Source organism: Oncorhynchus clarkii, chromosome 31 (assembly GCF_045791955.1).
Source record: "Oncorhynchus clarkii lewisi isolate Uvic-CL-2024 chromosome 31, UVic_Ocla_1.0, whole genome shotgun sequence".
Classification (NCBI taxonomy): domain Eukaryota; kingdom Metazoa; phylum Chordata; class Actinopteri; order Salmoniformes; family Salmonidae; genus Oncorhynchus; species Oncorhynchus clarkii.
The window spans coordinates 10578773-10597629 of NC_092177.1; the positions used below are offsets into that span (position 1 = coordinate 10578773).

General features: G+C 48.5%; 1 protein-coding gene across 4 annotated transcripts; it reads left to right on the forward strand.

Moving 5' to 3' along the window:
* Window positions 1–5379: 5379 nt before the first annotated feature.
* LOC139390647 (proteolipid protein 1a) lies at window positions 5380–18639 on the forward strand. 4 transcript variants are annotated; one of them, XM_071137914.1, is made up of 7 exons: window positions 5380–5598; window positions 7697–7883; window positions 9059–9215; window positions 14130–14298; window positions 16903–16976; window positions 17201–17266; window positions 18252–18639. In XM_071137914.1, exons 1-7 carry the CDS (start codon window positions 5595–5597, stop codon window positions 18330–18332), a joined length of 738 nt encoding a protein of 245 aa, XP_070994015.1. In that variant the 5' UTR covers window positions 5380–5594; the 3' UTR covers window positions 18333–18639. The 4 variants fall into 4 exon arrangements, with proteins under 4 accessions (XP_070994015.1, XP_070994016.1, XP_070994014.1 ...); XM_071137915.1 differs by lacking the exon at window positions 5380–5598 and adding an exon at window positions 6113–6128; XM_071137913.1 differs by lacking the exon at window positions 5380–5598 and adding an exon at window positions 7534–7585.
* The last annotated feature ends 218 nt before the right edge of the window (window positions 18640–18857 follow it).

Here is an 18857-nt window from a genome sequence, read left to right on the forward strand (position 1 = left end):
AAGTAAAAACTATGTTTACAAGGGATGGGAAGGGAAGTCCGACTGCTATGCCATCTTGAAAAGTGATATGTTACATCACCAACCTTTACAACAAACATCCATGACCCACCACCCATCATGTCATCTGATCAGTCCAGCAATCGGTGGGCTAGAAGATAACCAAAAATGACATTTTACAAGATGTCAATAGCCTATTTATTTATTTGCTCAATTCCTGTAGGCTGCTAGCCTCGTACAAACCATCCTGATCTCGCCAGCTTTCATTCTTTTTCAAATCAAATCAAATGTTATTTGTCACATTTCACCTTACAGTGAAATGCTTACTTACAAGCCATTAACCAACACTGCAGTTAAGAAAAAAAGTGTCAAGAAAGTATTTACTCAAATAAACTGAAGTAAAAAATAAATTAAAAATAAGAAAATGTTTAACTATTTAAGGAGCAACAATAGAATAACAGTAGTGAAGCTATATACAGGGGGTACCGGTACAGAGTCAAAGTGTGGGGACACAGGTTAGTCAAGGTATTGAGGTAATATGTACATGTAGGTAGAGGTAAAGTGACTATGCATGGATAATAAACAGAGAGTAGCAGCAGTGTAAAAATGAGGGTGGAGGGACAATGCAAATAGTCAGATAATGCAAATAGCCATTTGATTAGCTGTTCAGGAGTCTTATGGCTTGGGGGTAGAAGCTGTTAAGAAGCCTTTTGGACCTAGATTTGGCGCTCTGGTACCTCTTGCCATGCGGTAGCAGAGAGAACAGTCTATGACTAGGGTGGCTGGAGTCTTTGGATATTCTTTGGGCCTTCCTCTGACATTGCCTGGTATAAAGGTCCTGGATGGCAGGAAGCTTGGCCCTAGTGATGTACTGGGTCGTATGCACTACCCTCTGTAGTGCCTTGCGGCAAGGAGGCCGAGCAGGCGGTGATGCAACCAGTCAGGTTGCTCTCGATGATGCAGCTGTAGAACTTTTTGAGGATCTGATGACCCATGCCAAATCTTTTCAGTCTCCTGAGGAGGAATAGGCTTTGTTGTGCCCTCTTCACGACTGTCTTGGTGTGTTTGGACCATGTTAGTTTGAACTTGAAGCTCTCAATCTGCTCCACTATAGCCCCGTCAATGAGATGGGGACTTGCTCGGTCCTCCCTTCCCTGTAGTCCACAATCTTCTCTTTTGTCTTGATCATGTTGAGGGATAGGTTGTTATTCTGGCACCACACTGCCAGGTCTCTGAATAGGCTGAATAGGCTGTCTCATCGTTGTCGGTGATCAGGCCTACCACTGTTGTGACGTCTGCAAACTTAATGATGGTGTTGGAGTCGTGCTTGGCCATGCAGTCATGGGTGAACAGGGAGTACAGGTGAGCTGTAGTCAATGAATAGCATTCTCATGTAGGTGTTCCTTTCGTCCAGATGGGAAAGGGCAGTGTGGAGTGCAATAGAGATTGCGTCATCTGTGGATCTGTTGGGGCGGTATGCAAATTAGAGTGGGTCTAGGGTTTCTGGAATAATGGTGTTGATGTGAGCCATGACCAGCCTTTCAAAGCACTTCATGGCTACAGACGTGAGTGCTACGGGTCGGTAGTCATTTAGGCAGGTTACCTTGGTGTTCTTGGGCACAGGGACTATGGTGGTCTGCTGATACATGTTGGTATAATGCAGTTGTTTATGTGTCGGGGGGCTAGGGTCAGTTTGTTATATCTGGAGTACTTCTCCTGTCCTATTCAGTGTCCTGTGTGAATCTAAGTGTGCGTTCTCTAATTCTCTCCTTCTCTCTTTCTTTCTCTCTCTCTGAGGACCTGAGCCCTAGGACCATGCCCCAGGACTACCTGACATGATGACTCCTTGCTGTCCCCAGTCCACCTGGTCGTGCTGCTGCTCCAGTTTCAACTGACCTGAGCCCTAGGACCATGCCCCAGGACTACCTGACATGATGACTCCTTGCTGTCCCCAGTCCACCTGACCGTGCTGCTGCTCCAGTTTCAACTGTTCTGCCTTATTATTATTCGACCATGCTGGTCATTTATGAACATTTGAACATCTTGGCCATGTTCTGTTATAATCTCCACCCGGCACAGCCAGAAGAGGACCGGCCACCCCACATAGCCTGGTTCCTCTCTAGGTTTCTTCCTAGGTTTTGGCCTTTCTAGGGAGTTTTTCCTAGCCACCGTGCTTCTACACCTGCATTGCTTGCTGTTTGGGGTTTTAGGCTGGGTTTCTGTACAGCACTTTGAGATACAGTGCCTTGCGAAAGTATTCGGCCCCCTTGAACTTTGCGACCTTTTGCCACATTTCCGGCTTCAAACATAAAGATATAAAACTGTATTTTTTTGTGAAGAATCAACAACAAGTGGGACACAATCATGAAGTGGAACGACATTTATTGGATATTTCAAACTTTTTTAACAAATCAAAAACTGAAAAATTGGGCGTGCAAAATTATTCAGCCCCCTTAAGTTAATATTTTGTAGCGCCACCTTTTGCTGCGATTACAGCTGTAAGTCGCTTGGGGTATGTCTCTATCAGTTTTGCACATCGAGAGACTGACATTTTTTCCCATTCCTCCTTGCAAAACAGCTCGAGCTCAGTGAGGTTGGATGGAGAGCATTTGTGAACAGCAGTTTTCAGTTCTTTCCACAGATTCTCGATTGGATTCAGGTCTGGACTTTGACTTGGCCATTCTAACACCTGGATATGTTTATTATTGAACCATTCCATTGTAGATTTTGCTTTATGTTTTGGATCATTGTCTTGTTGGAAGACAAATCTCCGTCCCAGTCTCAGGTCTTTTGCAGACTCCATCAGGTTTTCTTCCAGAATGGTCCTGTATTTGGCTCCATCCATCTTCCCATCAATTTTAACCATCTTCCCTGTCCCTGCTGAAGAAAAGCAGGCCCAAACCATGATGCTGCCACCACCATGTTTGACAGTGGGGATGGTGTGTTCAGGGTGATGAGCTGTGTTGCTTTTACGCCAAACATAACGTTTTGCATTGTTGCCAAAAAGTTCAATTTTGGTTTCATCTGACCAGAGCACCTTCTTCCACATGTTTGGTGTGTCTCCCAGGTGGCTTGTGGCAAACTTTAAACAACACTTTTTATGGATATCTTTAAGAAATGGCTTTCTTCTTGCCACTCTTCCATAAAGGCCAGATTTGTGCAATATACGACTGATTGTTGTCCTATGGACAGAGTCTCCCACCTCAGCTGTAGATCTCTGCAGTTCATCCAGAGTGATCATGGGCCTCTTGGCTGCATCTCTGATCAGTCTTCTCCTTGTATGAGCTGAAAGTTTAGAGGGACGGCCAGGTCTTGGTAGATTTGCAGTGGTCTGATACTCCTTCCATTTCAATATTATCGCTTGCACAGTGCTCCTTGGGATGTTTAAAGCTTGGGAAATCTTTTTGTATCCAAATCCGGCTTTAAACTTCTTCACAACAGTATCTCGGACCTGCCTGGTGTGTTCCTTGTTCTTCATGATGCTCTCTGCGCTTTTAACTGACCTCTGAGACTATCACAGTGCAGGTGCATTTATACGGAGACTTGATTACACACAGGTGGATTGTATTTATCATCATTAGTCATTTAGGTCAACATTGGATCATTCAGAGATCCTCACTGAACTTCTGGAGGGAGTTTGCTGCACTGAAAGTGAAGGGGCTGAATCATTTTGCACGCCCAATTTTTCAGTTTTTGATTTGTTAAAAAAGTTTTAAATATCCAATAAATGTCGTTCCACTTCATGATTGTGTCCCACTTGTTGTTGATTCTTCACAAAAAAATACAGTTTTATATCTTTATGTTTGAAGCCTGAAATGTGGCAAAAGGTCGCAAAGTTCAAGGGGGCCGAATACTTTCGCAAGGCACTGTAGTCCTGTATTGACGCTTTGCCTGTTTGATGGTTCGTCGGAGGGTATAGCGGGATTTCTTATAAGCTTCCGGCTCCTTGAAAGCGCCAGCTCTACCCTTTAGCTCAGTGCGGATGTTGCCTGTAATCCATGGCTTCTGGTTGGGGTATGTACGTACGGTCACTGTGGGGACGACGTCATCGATGCACTTATTGATGAAGCCAGTGACTGATGTGGTGTACTCCTCAATGCCATCGGAAGAATCCTAGAAAATATTCAAATTTGTGCTGGCAAAACAGTCCTGTATCTTAGCATCTGCGTCATCTGATCACTTCCTTATTGAGCGAGTCACTGGTACTTCCTGCTTTAGTTTTTGCTTGTAAGTAGGAATCCGGAAGATGGAGTTATGGTCAGATTTGCCTCTGTGTGTGAAGTAAAGGTGGTCTAGTTTTTTCCCCCCTCTGGTTACACATTTAACATGTTGGTAGAAATGAGGTAAAACGGATTTATGTTTCCCTGCATTAAAGTCCCCGGCCACTAGGAGCGCCGCCTCTGGATGAGCAATTTCTTGTTTGCTTTGGGCCTTATACAGCTTGTTGAGTGCTGTCTTAGTGCCAGCATCAGTCTGTGGTAGTATGTAGACAGCTACGAGAAATATAGGTAAATAGTGTGGTCTACAGCTTATCATGAGATACTCTACCTCAGGTGAGCAGCACCTCAACACTTCCTTAATATTAGATTTTGTGCACCAGCGGTTATTTACAAATAGACACAGACCCCTTGTCTTACCGGAGGCAGCTGTTCTGTCTTGCCGATGGACCAAAAACACAGCCAGCTGTATGTTACCCATGTCGTCATTCAGCCACGACTCAGTGAAACATAAGATATTACAGTTTTTATTGTCCCATTGGTAGGATAGTATGGATCACAGCTCATCCATTTAGTTATCCAATGATTGCACGTTGGCTAATAGGACTGATGGTAGAGGGGGATTACTCAATCGCCGTCGGATCCTTACAAGGCACGCCGACCTACGTCCCCGATATTTCTCGTTAAAGAAAAAATATTCTTCCAGTACGAGGTGAGTAATCGCTGTCCTGATATCTAGAAGCTATTTTCAGTCATAAGAGACGGTGGCAGAAACATTATGTACAAAATAAGTTACAAATAACGCAATAAACACACAATAGCACAATTGGTTAGGAGCCCGTAAACAAAATGTAAGCTAGCGAGATCAGGATGGTTCATACAAGGCTAGTATAGTAGGTTGTTGTTTTGTTTATTATCCCATGAAACAGTAGTCCTACATCACCACTGCTAGGCCTATTAGACTAGGCTACACTTGAAAACAAAAGAAAGAAAGAAAATAATGTGGAATCTTTTCTGGGAACACATCTTGGATATGCTACCACAATGATATGCAAATGCACGTGGTGCTGCTTACTAACAATGAACTGAAGTACATTTCTCCAACGGCGAGAGAAGTTGACCTTCATTATCCTCAGTCTTGAACCCGGCCAGTTCTAGTGCGGACCCCTAGTTCATTGAAAAGCGACATTGTTTCTTTAAGATTCGACTTTCAGCCATCAGCGGGTCTGTCTGTTCATTGTTGGAGAGAGAGAGAAAGAGACAGCGAGTTGAGATTGATATACGGGTGCTGAGGACAAGTCGTGCATAATATCATCGAGCAGCTGGGGTGGAAAGCAGCACAGAACCCCGGTATTGAGCACACATCCTACCAGAGACAACATGGGTAAGTCGTCTACATTTGTTATGGTACCTCTAAATGGCTATTAATAGCCAACCAACCACAAACCAAACTGTACATTTTCGTTGGTATTCTTTGAATGATTTTGGAATTATATTATATTATGGCTGGCATGAAAAGTGCTGATAAGTGATTTGTTTAATGCTTTCGAGAGGTACAAACTAGCCTACTTTTCAGAAGTGCATTGTCTTTCACTTACAATGTCTTCATACTTTTTACCAACCCAATGTGTTCTAAGTGCTATTGGTTTTAGGAAAGTAGCAAGTTAATTAATTATAGGCCACTTTGCAACAATTTGAACACTAATAGGCTTCAGTTCCTGTTTCACTTGCTTCTCGGGCATAAAGGTCTGTGATGTCCATGAGAAGTTGTTTGAGGTCCCTAATAGGTCCGTATCTTTATTAGTATAGTTCCTCTCTGCAGTTCTCGAGAGGGGACTTTTGAGGCTAGAATTGTGCAAATAGAGAAGTGGAACTGTTTTAAACTAGGTAGAAAACCACTGGACCTGTTGCTGGGTGACTATGCTATTTTCCTTCCTATGTGTATGATAAGTACTGCTATTTTGTCAAAATAACAAAATTGCTTGAACATAGGTGTTGAGACTTGAAAAGTAAAGTGCTGAATATCAAGTCATGTTACTGAAGAGGCTTTTCGGCAGTGTGTTTGTAAAAGACGCTTCGTGGTCAATCTTACGTCTGCATTGGCCGCGAAGCATTTAAAGTGATACGATACGGCCTCTGCAGAAGGCAGGGCATTTATACTTCTTGCGCTTCGCGGAGCTGTTGTCAAGGAAGTGAGTTTGTGTTTATACAGGACATCCCGCCATCACCCACCGTCAACTAATCATGTCAATGCGGAACTATATGGAGCCCTCCGCATTGTTACAACATTTGAGAGGAGCAAGGTGATGCGGTCCAAAGCTCAATTTGGCTTCTGCGTGCTTCTGATGTCTCCGTAATTGCAGCACACCATCCATACGGAGTCTCTGACCACATTTTCCAATCAACCATAAATTGGCTCTTATTCCGTGTTCTTTCATTGGCAAACTTTTTAATTGGTATAAACTCATTTCCACACTGGAGTGATTATGCAACCTGGAAGACCGCCTGATCACTCACACACACACACACACACACACACACACACACACACACACACACACACACACACACACACACACACACACACACACACACACACACACACACACACACACACACACACACACACACACACACACAAACCCTGGAGTCACGGAGTGCATGTGCATGGTGCCCCTTCCTGCCATCTGTGCCAACTGTAATAATGGTACCAGCTCCAGCCAGTCTTCTGAGGGAGAGCGTGATCTCCCCCTGCCTTTCCCCACTTCCACCACGGACTATTGGATATCCCTCTGGTTGTCACAAGCCTCCTTCTGCTCCTATAAACCACAGTGTGGGTGCTGGAGGTGGCTCTGGCTATTGTTTGCTTGACATTGGTGTCCCTTGTCTTCCCACACTGCACCGGGACAAAGAACATTGTCTCTGCAGTCACACAAGCAGCCTCTCTCTTTTCTTAGTCTTTTTCTCTGTCCTCCCTCTTTTCTCCCACTCTCCATGGTGTGAGCGCTGATTGGAGCCAGGGTTAGTGCTGGGTTTGGGACAGACAGATCCTCACATCCTAAGGGCCCATTCACAGCACATGACTCTGGGGAAGAATGCCCGTAGCTAGCTGACAGACTGAACACTACTGTGCATAGGGAACAGAGCAGTCCAAAGCCACAAAGAGTAACCCAGGGATGAGAGATTTTACGACCACAGCTGGATAGTGTAATAACTGTAGCCAGATCCTTACAGTATACAGTTGTTTATCCATCCATATAGTCACAGTGATGTGTGTTCATTACCACTCCCTTGGTGGTTGCCCTCTGCTTCTCTAGAGGTAACCCATCAACCCTACATTAACTCCTATGTCGTTATGTCCTGTCCTATAGGTTGTTATGACTGCTGTATGAAGTGCCTGGGAGGATTGCCCTATGCTTCTCTAGAGGTAACCCATACGTAACCCTACATTAACCCCTATGTCCTTATGTCCTGTCCTATAGGTTGTTATGACTGCTGTATGAAGTGCCTGGGAGGAGTACCATATTGCTCCCTGGTGGCCACTCTGCTGTGTTTCTCAGGGATCGCTCTGTTCTGTGGCTGTGGTCACCAGGCCCTCACTGAGACGGAGAGACTCATCGAGACATACTTCGCCCGTAACCTACAGGACTACATTACCCTGGCCTACCTGTGAGTGGCTCAAAGGCTATTGCTTTATCCCTAAACTACCCCCCTAGGAATACCTGCAACTGATTAGAATAGGGGTGGCCAAGACCTAGGCTTTGTTATAGCTGGGCTGGAACAAAAACCTCAATTGTTTTGGCGATCCAGGACCAGGATTGGCCTTGTTTAGATGTCTGAGTCTGCTGTATAAGTACATTGAACTAAACGGCAGACCTCAAGTTAATGGTAGACCTACTTTTAATGGTAGACCTACTGTTAATGGTAGACCTCATGTTAATGGTAGACCTCATGTTAATGGTAGACCTACTGTTAATGGTAGACCTACTGTTAGTGGTAGACCTACTGTTAATGGTAGACCTCATGTTAATGGTAGACCTACTGTTAACGGTAGACCTCATGTTAACCGTAGACCTCATGTTAACCGTAGACCTCATGTTAACCGTAGACCTCATGTTAACCGTAGACCTCATGTTAACCGTAGACCTCATGTTAACGGTAGACCTCATGTTAACGGTAGACATCTTGTTAACGGTAGACATCATGTTAACGGTAGACCTCATGTTAACGGCAGACATCTAGTTAACGGTAGACATCATAGTCCTACTGTAGTGATGTGTCCTAATACTTTTTTCCCTCCTTCTCTCCTGCCCCTCCTCTTCCTTCACCCTCCTGCCCCTCCTCTTCCTTCTCCCCTGCCCCTCCTCTTCCTTCTCCCCTGCCCCTCCTCTTCCTTCTTCCCTGCCCCTCCTCTTCCTTCACCCTCCTGCCCCTTCTCTTCCTTCTCCCCTACCCCTCTTCCTTCACCCTCCCGCCCCTCCTCTTCCTTCTCCCCTGCCCCTCCTCTTCCTTCACCCTCCCGCCCCTCCTCTTCCTTCTCCCCTGACCCTCCGCTTCCTTCACACTCCTGACCCTCCGCTTCCTTCACCCTCCTGACCCTCCTGACCCTCCTCTTCCTTCACCCTCCTGACCATCCTCTTCCTTCACCCCCCTGACCCTCCTCTTCCTTCATCATCCTGCCCCTCCTCTTCCTTCACCCTCCTGCCCCTCCTCTTCCTTCACCCTCCTGCCCCTCCTCTTCCTTCACCCTCCTCTTCCTTCTCCCCTGCCCCTCCTCTTCCTTCACCCTCCTGCCCCTCCTCTTCCTTCTCTCCTGCCCCTCCTCTTCTGCTCTTCCAACATAGTATCCAATACTTCCAGTATGTTATCTATGGCTTGGCTTCATTCTTCTTCCTCTACTGCATCGTACTGCTGGCGGAGGGATTCTACACCACCAGCGCCGCCAAGCAGACCTTCGGAGAGTTCAGGAGCACCCTGTGTGGACGCTGTCTTAGTAGCACGGTGAGAGAGTGGGAGAAATGGTGGAGGTGTGATGTTAACAGGCTGGGGTGGAGGGGTGATGGTAACAGGGTGGAGGGGTGATGGTAACAGGGTGGAGGGGTGATGGTAACAGGCTGGGGTGGAGGGGTGATGGTAACAGGCTGTGGTGAAGGGGTGATGGTAACAGGGTGGAGGGGTGATGGTAACAGGGTGGGGTGGAGGGGTGATGGTAACAGGGTGGGGTGGAGGGGTGATGGTAACAGGCTGGGGTGGAGGGGTGATGGTAACAGGCTGGGGTGGAGGGGTGATGGTAACAGGCTGTGTTGGAGGGGTGATGGTAACAGGGTGGAGGAGTGATGGTAACAGGATGGGGTGGAGGGGTGATGGTATCAGGATGGGGTGGAGGGGTGATGGTATCAGGATGGGGTGGAGGGGTGATGGTATCAGGATGGGGTGGAGGGGTGATGGTAACAGGATGGGGTGGAGGTGTGGTGGTAACAGGATGGGGTGGAGGGGTGGTGGTAACAGGGTGGAGGGGTGATGGTAACAGGATGGGGTGGAGGGGTGATGGTAACAGGATGGGGTGGAGGGGTGATGGTAACAGGATGGAGGGGTGATGGTAACAGGATGGGGGGGGTGATGGTAACAGGGTGGAGGGGTGATGGTAACAGGGTGGAGGGGTGATGGTAACAGGATGGGGGGGTGATGGTAACAGGGTAGAGGGGTGATGGTAACAGGCTGGGGTGGAGGGGTGATGGTAACAGGCTGTGGTGGAGTGGTGATGGTAACAGGGTGGAGGGGTGATGGTAACAGGGTGGGGTGGAGGGGTGATGGTAACAGGCTGGGGTGGAGGGGTGATGGTAACAGGGTGGAGGGGTGATGGTAACAGGGTGGAGGGGTGATGGTAACAGGATGGGGTGGAGGGGTGATGGTAACAGGATGGAGGGGTGATGGTAACAGGGTGGAGGGGTGATTGTAACAGGATAGGGTGGAGGGGGGGTGAGGGGGTGATGGTAACAGGATGGGGTGGAGGGGTGGTGGTAACAGGGTGGAAGGGTGATGGTAACAGGATGGGGTGGAGGGGTGATGGTAACAGGATGGGGTGGAGGGGTGATGGTAACAGGGTGGGGTGGAGGGGTGAAGGTAACAGGATGGGGTGGAGGGGTGATGGTAACAGGATGGAGGGGTGATGGTAACAGGGTGGAGGGGTGATTGTAACAGGATAGGGTTAAGGGGGTGATGGTAACAGGATAGGGTGGAGGGGGTGATGGTAACAGGATGGGGTGGAGGGGTGGTGGTAACAGGGTGGAGGGGTGATGGTAACAGGGTGGAGGGGTGATGGTAACAGGATGGAGGGGTGATGGTAACATGATGGGGTGGAGGGGTGATGGTAACAGGGTGGAGGGGTGATTGTAACAGGGTGGAGGGGTGATGGTAACAGGGTGGGGTGGAGGGGTGATGGTAACAGGGTGGGGTGGAGGGGTGATGGTAACAGGCTGGGGTGGAGGGGTGATGGTAACAGGCTGGGGTGGAGGGGTGATGGTAACAGGGTGGAGGGGTGATGGTAACAGGAGGGGGTGGAGGGGTGATGGTAACAGGGTGGGGTGGAGGGGTGATGGTAACAGGGTGGGGTGGAGGGGTGATGGTAACAGGGTGGGGTGGAGGGGTGATGGTATCAGGGTGGGGTGGAGGGGTGATGGTATCAGGATGGGGTGGAGGGGTGATGGTAACAGGATGGGCTGGAGGGGTGGTGGTAACAGGATGGGGTGGAGGGGTGGAGGGGTGATGGTAACAGGATGGGGTGGAGGGGTGGTGGTAACAGGATGGGGTGGAGGTGTGATGTTAACAGGCTGGGGTGGAGGGGTGATGGTAACAGGGTGGAGGGGTGATGGTAACAGGGTGGAGGGGTGATGGTAACAGGCTGGGGTGGAGGGGTGATGGTAACAGGCTGTGGTGAAGGGGTGATGGTAACAGGGTGGAGGGGTGATGGTAACAGGGTGGGGTGGAGGGGTGATGGTAACAGGGTGGGGTGGAGGGGTGATGGTAACAGGCTGGGGTGGAGGGGTGATGGTAACAGGCTGGGGTGGAGGGGTGATGGTAACAGGCTGTGTTGGAGGGGTGATGGTAACAGGGTGGAGGAGTGATGGTAACAGGATGGGGTGGAGGGGTGATGGTATCAGGATGGGGTGGAGGGGTGATGGTATCAGGATGGGGTGGAGGGGTGATGGTATCAGGATGGGGTGGAGGGGTGATGGTAACAGGATGGGGTGGAGGGGTGGTGGTAACAGGATGGGGTGGAGGGGTGGTGGTAACAGGGTGGAGGGGTGATGGTAACAGGATGGGGTGGAGGGGTGATGGTAACAGGATGGGGTGGAGGGGTGATGGTAACAGGATGGAGGGGTGATGGTAACAGGATGGGGGGGGGTGATGGTAACAGGGTGGAGGGGTGATGGTAACAGGGTGGAGGGGTGATGGTAACAGGATGGGGGGGTGATGGTAACAGGGTAGAGGGGTGATGGTAACAGGCTGGGGTGGAGGGGTGATGGTAACAGGCTGTGGTGGAGTGGTGATGGTAACAGGGTGGAGGGGTGATGGTAACAGGGTGGGGTGGAGGGGTGATGGTAACAGGCTGGGGTGGAGGGGTGATGGTAACAGGGTGGTGGGGTGATGGTAACAGGGTGGAGGGGTGATGGTAACAGGATGGGGTGGAGGGGTGATGGTAACAGGATGGAGGGGTGATGGTAACAGGGTGGAGGGGTGATTGTAACAGGATAGGGTGGAGGGGGTGATGGTAACAGGATAGGGTGGAGGGGGTGATGGTAACAGGATGGGGTGGAGGGGTGGTGGTAACAGGGTGGAGGGGTGATGGTAACAGGATGGGGTGGAGGGGTGATGGTAACAGGATGGGGTGGAGGGGTGATGGTAACAGGGTGGGGTGGAGGGGTGAAGGTAACAGGATGGGGTGGAGGGGTGATGGTAACAGGATGGAGGGGTGATGGTAACAGGGTGGAGGGGTGATTGTAACAGGATAGGGTTAAGGGGGTGATGGTAACAGGATAGGGTGGAGGGGGTGATGGTAACAGGATGGGGTGGAGGGGTGGTGGTAACAGGGTGGAGGGGTGATGGTAACAGGGTGGAGGGGTGATGGTAACAGGATGGAGGGGTGATGGTAACATGATGGGGTGGAGGGGTGATGGTAACAGGATGGAGGGGTGATGGTAACATGATGGGGGGGTGATGGTAACAGGGTGGAGGGGTGATAGTAACAGGGTGGAGGGGTGATGGTAACAGGATGGGGGGGTGATGGTAATAGGATGGGGGGTGATGGTAACAGGGTGGAGGGGTGATTGTAACAGGGTGGAGGGGTGATGGTAACAGGGTGGGGTGGAGGGGTGATGGTAACAGGGTGGGGTGGAGGGGTGATGGTAACAGGCTGGGGTGGAGGGGTGATGGTAACAGGCTGGGGTGGAGGGGTGATGGTAACAGGGTGGAGGGGTGATGGTAACAGGATGGGGTGGAGGGGTGATGGTAACAGGGTGGGGTGGAGGGGTGATGGTAACAGGGTGGGGTGGAGGGGTGATGGTAACAGGGTGGGGTGGAGGGGTGATGGTATCAGGGTGGGGTGGAGGGGTGATGGTATCAGGATGGGGTGGAGGGGTGATGGTAACAGGATGGGCTGGAGGGGTGGTGGTAACAGGATGGGGTGGAGGGGTGGAGGGGTGATGGTAACAGGATGGGGTGGAGGGGTGGTGGTAACAGGATGGGGTGGAGGGGTGATGGTAACAGGATGGGGTGGAGGGGTGATGGTAACAGGATCGAGGGGTGATGGTAACAGGATGGGGGGGTGATGGTAACAGGGTGGAGGGGTGATGGTAACAGGGTGGAGGGGTGATGGTAACAGGATGGGGGGGTGATGGTAACAGGGTGGAGGGGTGATGGTAACAGGGTGGAGGGGTGGAGGGGTGGTGGTAACAGGATGGGTTGGAGGGGTGGTGGTAACAGGATGGGTTGGAGGGGTGATGGTAACAGGGTGGAGGTGTGATGGTAACAGGGTGGAGGGGTGATGGTAACAGGATGGGGTGGAGGGGTGATGGTAACAGGATGGAGGGGTGATGGTAACAGGGTGGAGGGGTGATTGTAACAGGATAGGGTGGAGGGGGTGATGTTAACAGGATAGGTTGGAGGGGGTGATGGTAACAGGATAGGGTGGAGGGGGTGATGGTAAAAGGGTGGAGGGGTGATGGTAACAGGATAGGGTGGAGGGGTGATGGTAACAGGATAGGGTGGAGGGGGTGATGGTAACAGGATATGGTAACAGGGTAGGGGGTGAGGGGTGATGATGGTAACAGGGTAGAGGGGTGATGGTAACAGGGTAGAGGGGTGATGGTAACAGGGTAGAGGGGTGATGGTAACAGGGTAGAGGGGTGATGGTAACAGGGTAGAGGGGTGATGGTAACAGGGTAGAGGGGTGATGGTAACAGGGTAGAGGGGTGATGGTAACAGGGTAGAGGGGTGATGGTAACAGGGTAGAGGGGTGATGGTAACAGGGTAGAGGGGTGATGGTAACAGGGTGGAGGGGTGGTGGTTTCAGGCTGGGGTGGAGGGGTGATGGTAACAGGCTGGAGGGGTGATGGTAACAGGGTAGAGGGGTGATGGTAACAGGGTGGAGGGGTGATGGTAACAGGCTGGAGGGGTGATGGTAACAGGGTGTGGATGGGGTGGAGGTTAGAAGATGAGGATGGAGGAAGGTTGGGTGAGGAGGTAGTTGAGAGGATGGTGTGAAGGTATAGTGGGGCTGAGTCCAGTGGGATAGAGGTAAGAGAGTGAGGGTGGAAATGAGAGCTCAAGAAACCTGTGAAAGTTGCACTTCTTGATTCATTTTTGGCCTGTTAAAATTAATAATATCCAAACATGAATCTCTCTCTTCATCTGCAGTTTATATTGATAACGTACCTTCTGGCGGTGGTGTGGCTGTTGGTGTTTGCCTTCTCTGCCTTGCCTGTCTATTTCTTCTACAACATGGACGCTACCTGCCACACCATCACCGTCCTGACTGAGACCCCAGCTAGCATCAACCAGCTCTGTATCGACGCCAGGCAGTACGGTAAGGAAAGAGAACATCACCTCACTATATCATCTGCTATGTTCATTCATATGGTAACATTCGGTAAGTATTCAGACCCCTTTGACTAATTCCACATTTTGTTACGTTACAGCCTTATTCTGAAATGGATTATATTTTTTGTGAATGTATAAAATAAAAAAACATTTAAACATGACATTTACATAAGTATACAGACCATCTGCTCTGAGACTGCAAATTGAGCTCAGGTGCATCCTGTTTCCATTGATCATCCTTGAGCTGTTTCTACAACTTGATTGGAGTCCACCTGTGGTAAATGCAATTGATTGGACATGATTTGGAAACGTGCCTATATAAGGTCCTACAGTTGACAGTGAATGTCAGAGCAAAAACCAAGCCATGAGGTCGAAGGAATTGTCTATAGAGTTCCGAGACAGATCTGGGGAAGGACACCAACAAATGTTTGCAGCATTGAAGGTCCCCAAGAACACAGTGGCCTCCATCATACTTCAATGGAAGAAGTTTGGATCCACCAAGACTCTTCCTAGAGCTGGCTGCCTGGCCAAAATGAGCAATCGGGGGAGAAGAACCCGATGGTCACTCTGACAGAGCTCCAGAGTTCCTCTGGTGGAGATGGGAGAACCTTCCAGAAGGACAACCATCTCTGCAGCGCTCCACCAATCAGGCCTTTATGGTAGAGTGGCCAGATGGAAGCCACTTCTCAGTAAAAGGCAAATGACAGCCCACTTGGAGTTTGCCAAATGGCACCTAAAGACTCTGACCATGAGAAACAAGATTCTCTGGTCTGATGAAACCAAGATTGAACTCTTTGGCCTGAATGCCAAGCGTCACATCTGGAGGATGGCACCATTCCTACTGTGAACCCCAACCCCACGGTGAAGCATGGTGGTGGTAGGATCGAGGGAAAGATTGAATGGCGCAAAGTACAGAGAGATCCTTGATGACAACCTGCTCCAGAGCGCTCAGGACCTCAGACTGGGGCGAAGGTTCACCTTCCAACAGGACAATGAACCTAAGTATACAACCAAGACAATGCATGAGTGGCTTCAGGATGAGTTTCTGAGTGGCCCTTCTAAAGCCCGGACTTGAACCCAATCGAACATCTCTGGAGAGACTTGAAAATAGCTGTGCAGCAACACTCCCTTTCCAACCTGACAGAGCTTGAGAGGATCTGCAGAGAATAATGGGAGAAACTACCCAAATACAGGTGTGCCAAGCTTTTTGAGTCAAACCCAAGAAGACTCAAGGCTGTAATCGCTGCCAAAGGTGCTTCAACAAAGTACTGAGTAAAGGGTCTGAATACATATGTAAATGTGATATTTAAGGTTTAATAAATTTAGCAACAAATTTGAACCTGTTTTTGCTTTGTCATTATGGGGTAATGTGTGTAGATTGTTGAGGGGGGAAAAACTGTTTGAATCTATTTTAGAATAAAGGCTGTAACGTAAAACAAAACGTGGAAATAGTCCAGCGTTCTGAATACCTTCTGAATGCCTTCTGAATGCCTTCTGAATGCCTTCTGTATACCTTCTGAAAACCTTCTGTATACCTTCTGAATACCTTCTGAATGCCTTCTGAATACCTTCTGAATGCCTTCTGAATGCCTTCTGAATGCCTTCTGAATACCTTCTGAATGCCTTCTGAATGCCTTCTGAATGCATTCTGAATGCCTTCTGTATACCTTCTGAATGCCTTCTGTATACCTTCTGTATACCTTCTGAATACCTTCTGAATGCCTTCTGAATACCTTCTGAATGCCTTCTGAATGCCTTCTGAATACCTTCTGAATACCTTCTGAATGCCCTGTATGATCTCTGTGGGTCTAGTAAAGGTTGGTCATACCACGTTTAACATGTATTACCTTTTAATGTGGCAGAAACACAACCAGTCATGATGTTTTCATCTGATTGTCAAACAATCACTTAACAAAGACGCTCCTGTAGGCTACCTGTGCACATTAGTTCACTCAGAAAATAATTCGAGCATCCAAACCCCAACAGTGCGCTGTGCACCAACAATGTGATGAATGGAAACCGACAGCTGCTGTATTGTAATGACATTCTGGGATTGTCATTAGGCCTCCACTTGTAGCCTGAATTGATGCATCCACTGTTGTCTGCGCACGCCGCGGTCTCGGCCACTCCTCTCCGCCTTGGCAAAAAGTGTTTTCGTCGACCCACAATGCAATTCGCTCATTTTTCATGGCCTATATTTTTCTAGGCAATATATGTTAATTGTGATAGGCTCACGGTTTACCGGTAAGTTCTACCCTCACAATTATTTTGGGCTGGGACACTGTACCTTACCGGACCTTACCAGACCATAATGTACCAGAACATACCAGACCTTACAGTACCGTACCAGGCCGTCCCAGACTGTACCTTACCAGACGTACCAGAACATACCTGTACCATACCGTATCAGAACATTACTTACCCTGCCAGACCATTCCAGAACATACCGTACCAGACCGGACATTACCAAAACATACCGTACCAGACCGGACATTACCAGACCATACCATACCCTGACATTACCAACTGTGAAAGCAGACATTTTAGAGCAGGGAATCGGATATGTGTATATATTTTTTATCTCTTTCAGGGCTCTTACCATGGAATGCATTGCCAGGCAAAGCTTGTGGAATGACACTGTCCACTGTCTGCAAAACCAGAGAGGTGGGTCATACAGTCTCTCATGATAGAACTTGGCAGACGTGTTAAAAACAATGGATCTCTAGAGTCTAGAACGTTAACGTGTTAAAAACAATGGGTCTCTAGAGTCTAGAACGTTAACATGTTAAAAACAATGGGTCTCTAGAGTCTAGAACGTCTCTGACATATTTCCAGAATGACACATGATCACTCTGACTCATCTCTGACTCTGATTTGTCCTTTTACAGTTCCGTGTGACCTACGACCTGTACATCGCAGCGTTTGCCGGGGCTGGCATCACACTCTTGGCTCTGGTGAGTGACCCCGCCCTAATCTCTACACTGGGAGCAGATTGGTTACAGCTTTACAATAGAGTTGTGTCCCATGTGACATAGTCAGAGTAGGTGTTCAGGAATGACAGAATATATACCTAATAACGTCATAACGGCTGGTACTTTTCCTGCTGGGAAGATCCCATAGTTACATTACCATGTCAGTACACTGTTAATGTAGCCTACTGTAGATCAGAATTATACTGAGATTGTCATGGACCTTGATGAACATAATAGGTGACCTTGATGAACATAATAGGTGACTTTGATGAACATAATAGGTGACTTTGATGAACATAATAGGTGACCTTGATGAACATAATAGGTGACTTTGATGAACATAATAGGTGACTTTGATGAACATAATAGGTGACTTTGATGAACATAATAGGTGACTTTGATGAACATAATAGGTGACTTTGATGAACATAATAGGTGACTTTGATGAACATAATAGGTGACTTTGATGAACATAATAGGTGACCTTGATGAACATAATAGGTGACCTTGATGAACATAATAGGTGACCTTGATGAACATAATAGGTGACCTTGATGAACATAATAGGTGACCTTGATGAACATAATAGGTGACTTTGATGAACATAATAGGTGCATGAAATGGGGCTCGAAATTCTGTCTTATCTGTCTCTTTTTGGGCTCTTTCTTACCCTCTTTCTCTCTCTCTGTCTCTGTCTCTCTCTGTCTCTCTCTCTCTCTCTCTCTCTCTCTCTCTCTGTCTCTCTCTGTCTCTCTCTCTGTCTCTCTCTCTCTCTGTCTCTCTCTCTCTCTCTGTCTCTCTCTCTGTCTCTCTCTCTCTCTGTCTCTGTCTCTCTCTGTCTCTCTCTGTCTCTCTCTCTCTCTCTCTCTCTCTCTCTGTCTCTCTCTCTGTCTCTCTCTCTCTCTCTCTGTCTCTCTGTCTCTCTCTCTCTCTCTCTCTCTCTGTCTCTCTCTCCATCTCTCTCTAGCTCACCTACATGGTGTCCACCACCTATAACTTTGCGGTGCTGCGGTACCTGGGGAGAAAGGGCATAGGCACACGGTGTTAAGACTCTCCACTCTCCAGTCTCTCGATCCGGCACAGAGACACCCAGAGGGGACACTATGACTCCCTAACACCCCTCTGCCTATCCTCAACACCACCGGTGGAGTTGATTCTTTGGACTTGAGTGATTGATTCCTTGAACGATTCCCATTCTTTCCATTTTTCCCTTCACGACCCACCAACCTTTCCATGTACTGTGTCTTCGTAACACCATGGGTGGTTTGGTCAAAACCCAGACGTATACTACCTTCGTCTACTGCTTTGTCACACTGTTCTTCTCCTGTCATATTTACTTTGCTCTGAAGCTGTCTTCTTCATGGGTGGTTTGGTCAAAACCCAGACGTATACTACCTTAGTCTACTGCTTTGTCACACTGTTCTTCTCCTGTCATATTTACTTTGCTCTGAAGCTGTCTTCTTCATGGGTGGTTTGGTCAAAACCCAGACGTATACTACCTTCGTCTACTGCTTTGTCACACTGTTCTTCTCCTGTCATATTTACTTTGCTCTGAAGCTGTCTTCTTCAAGTT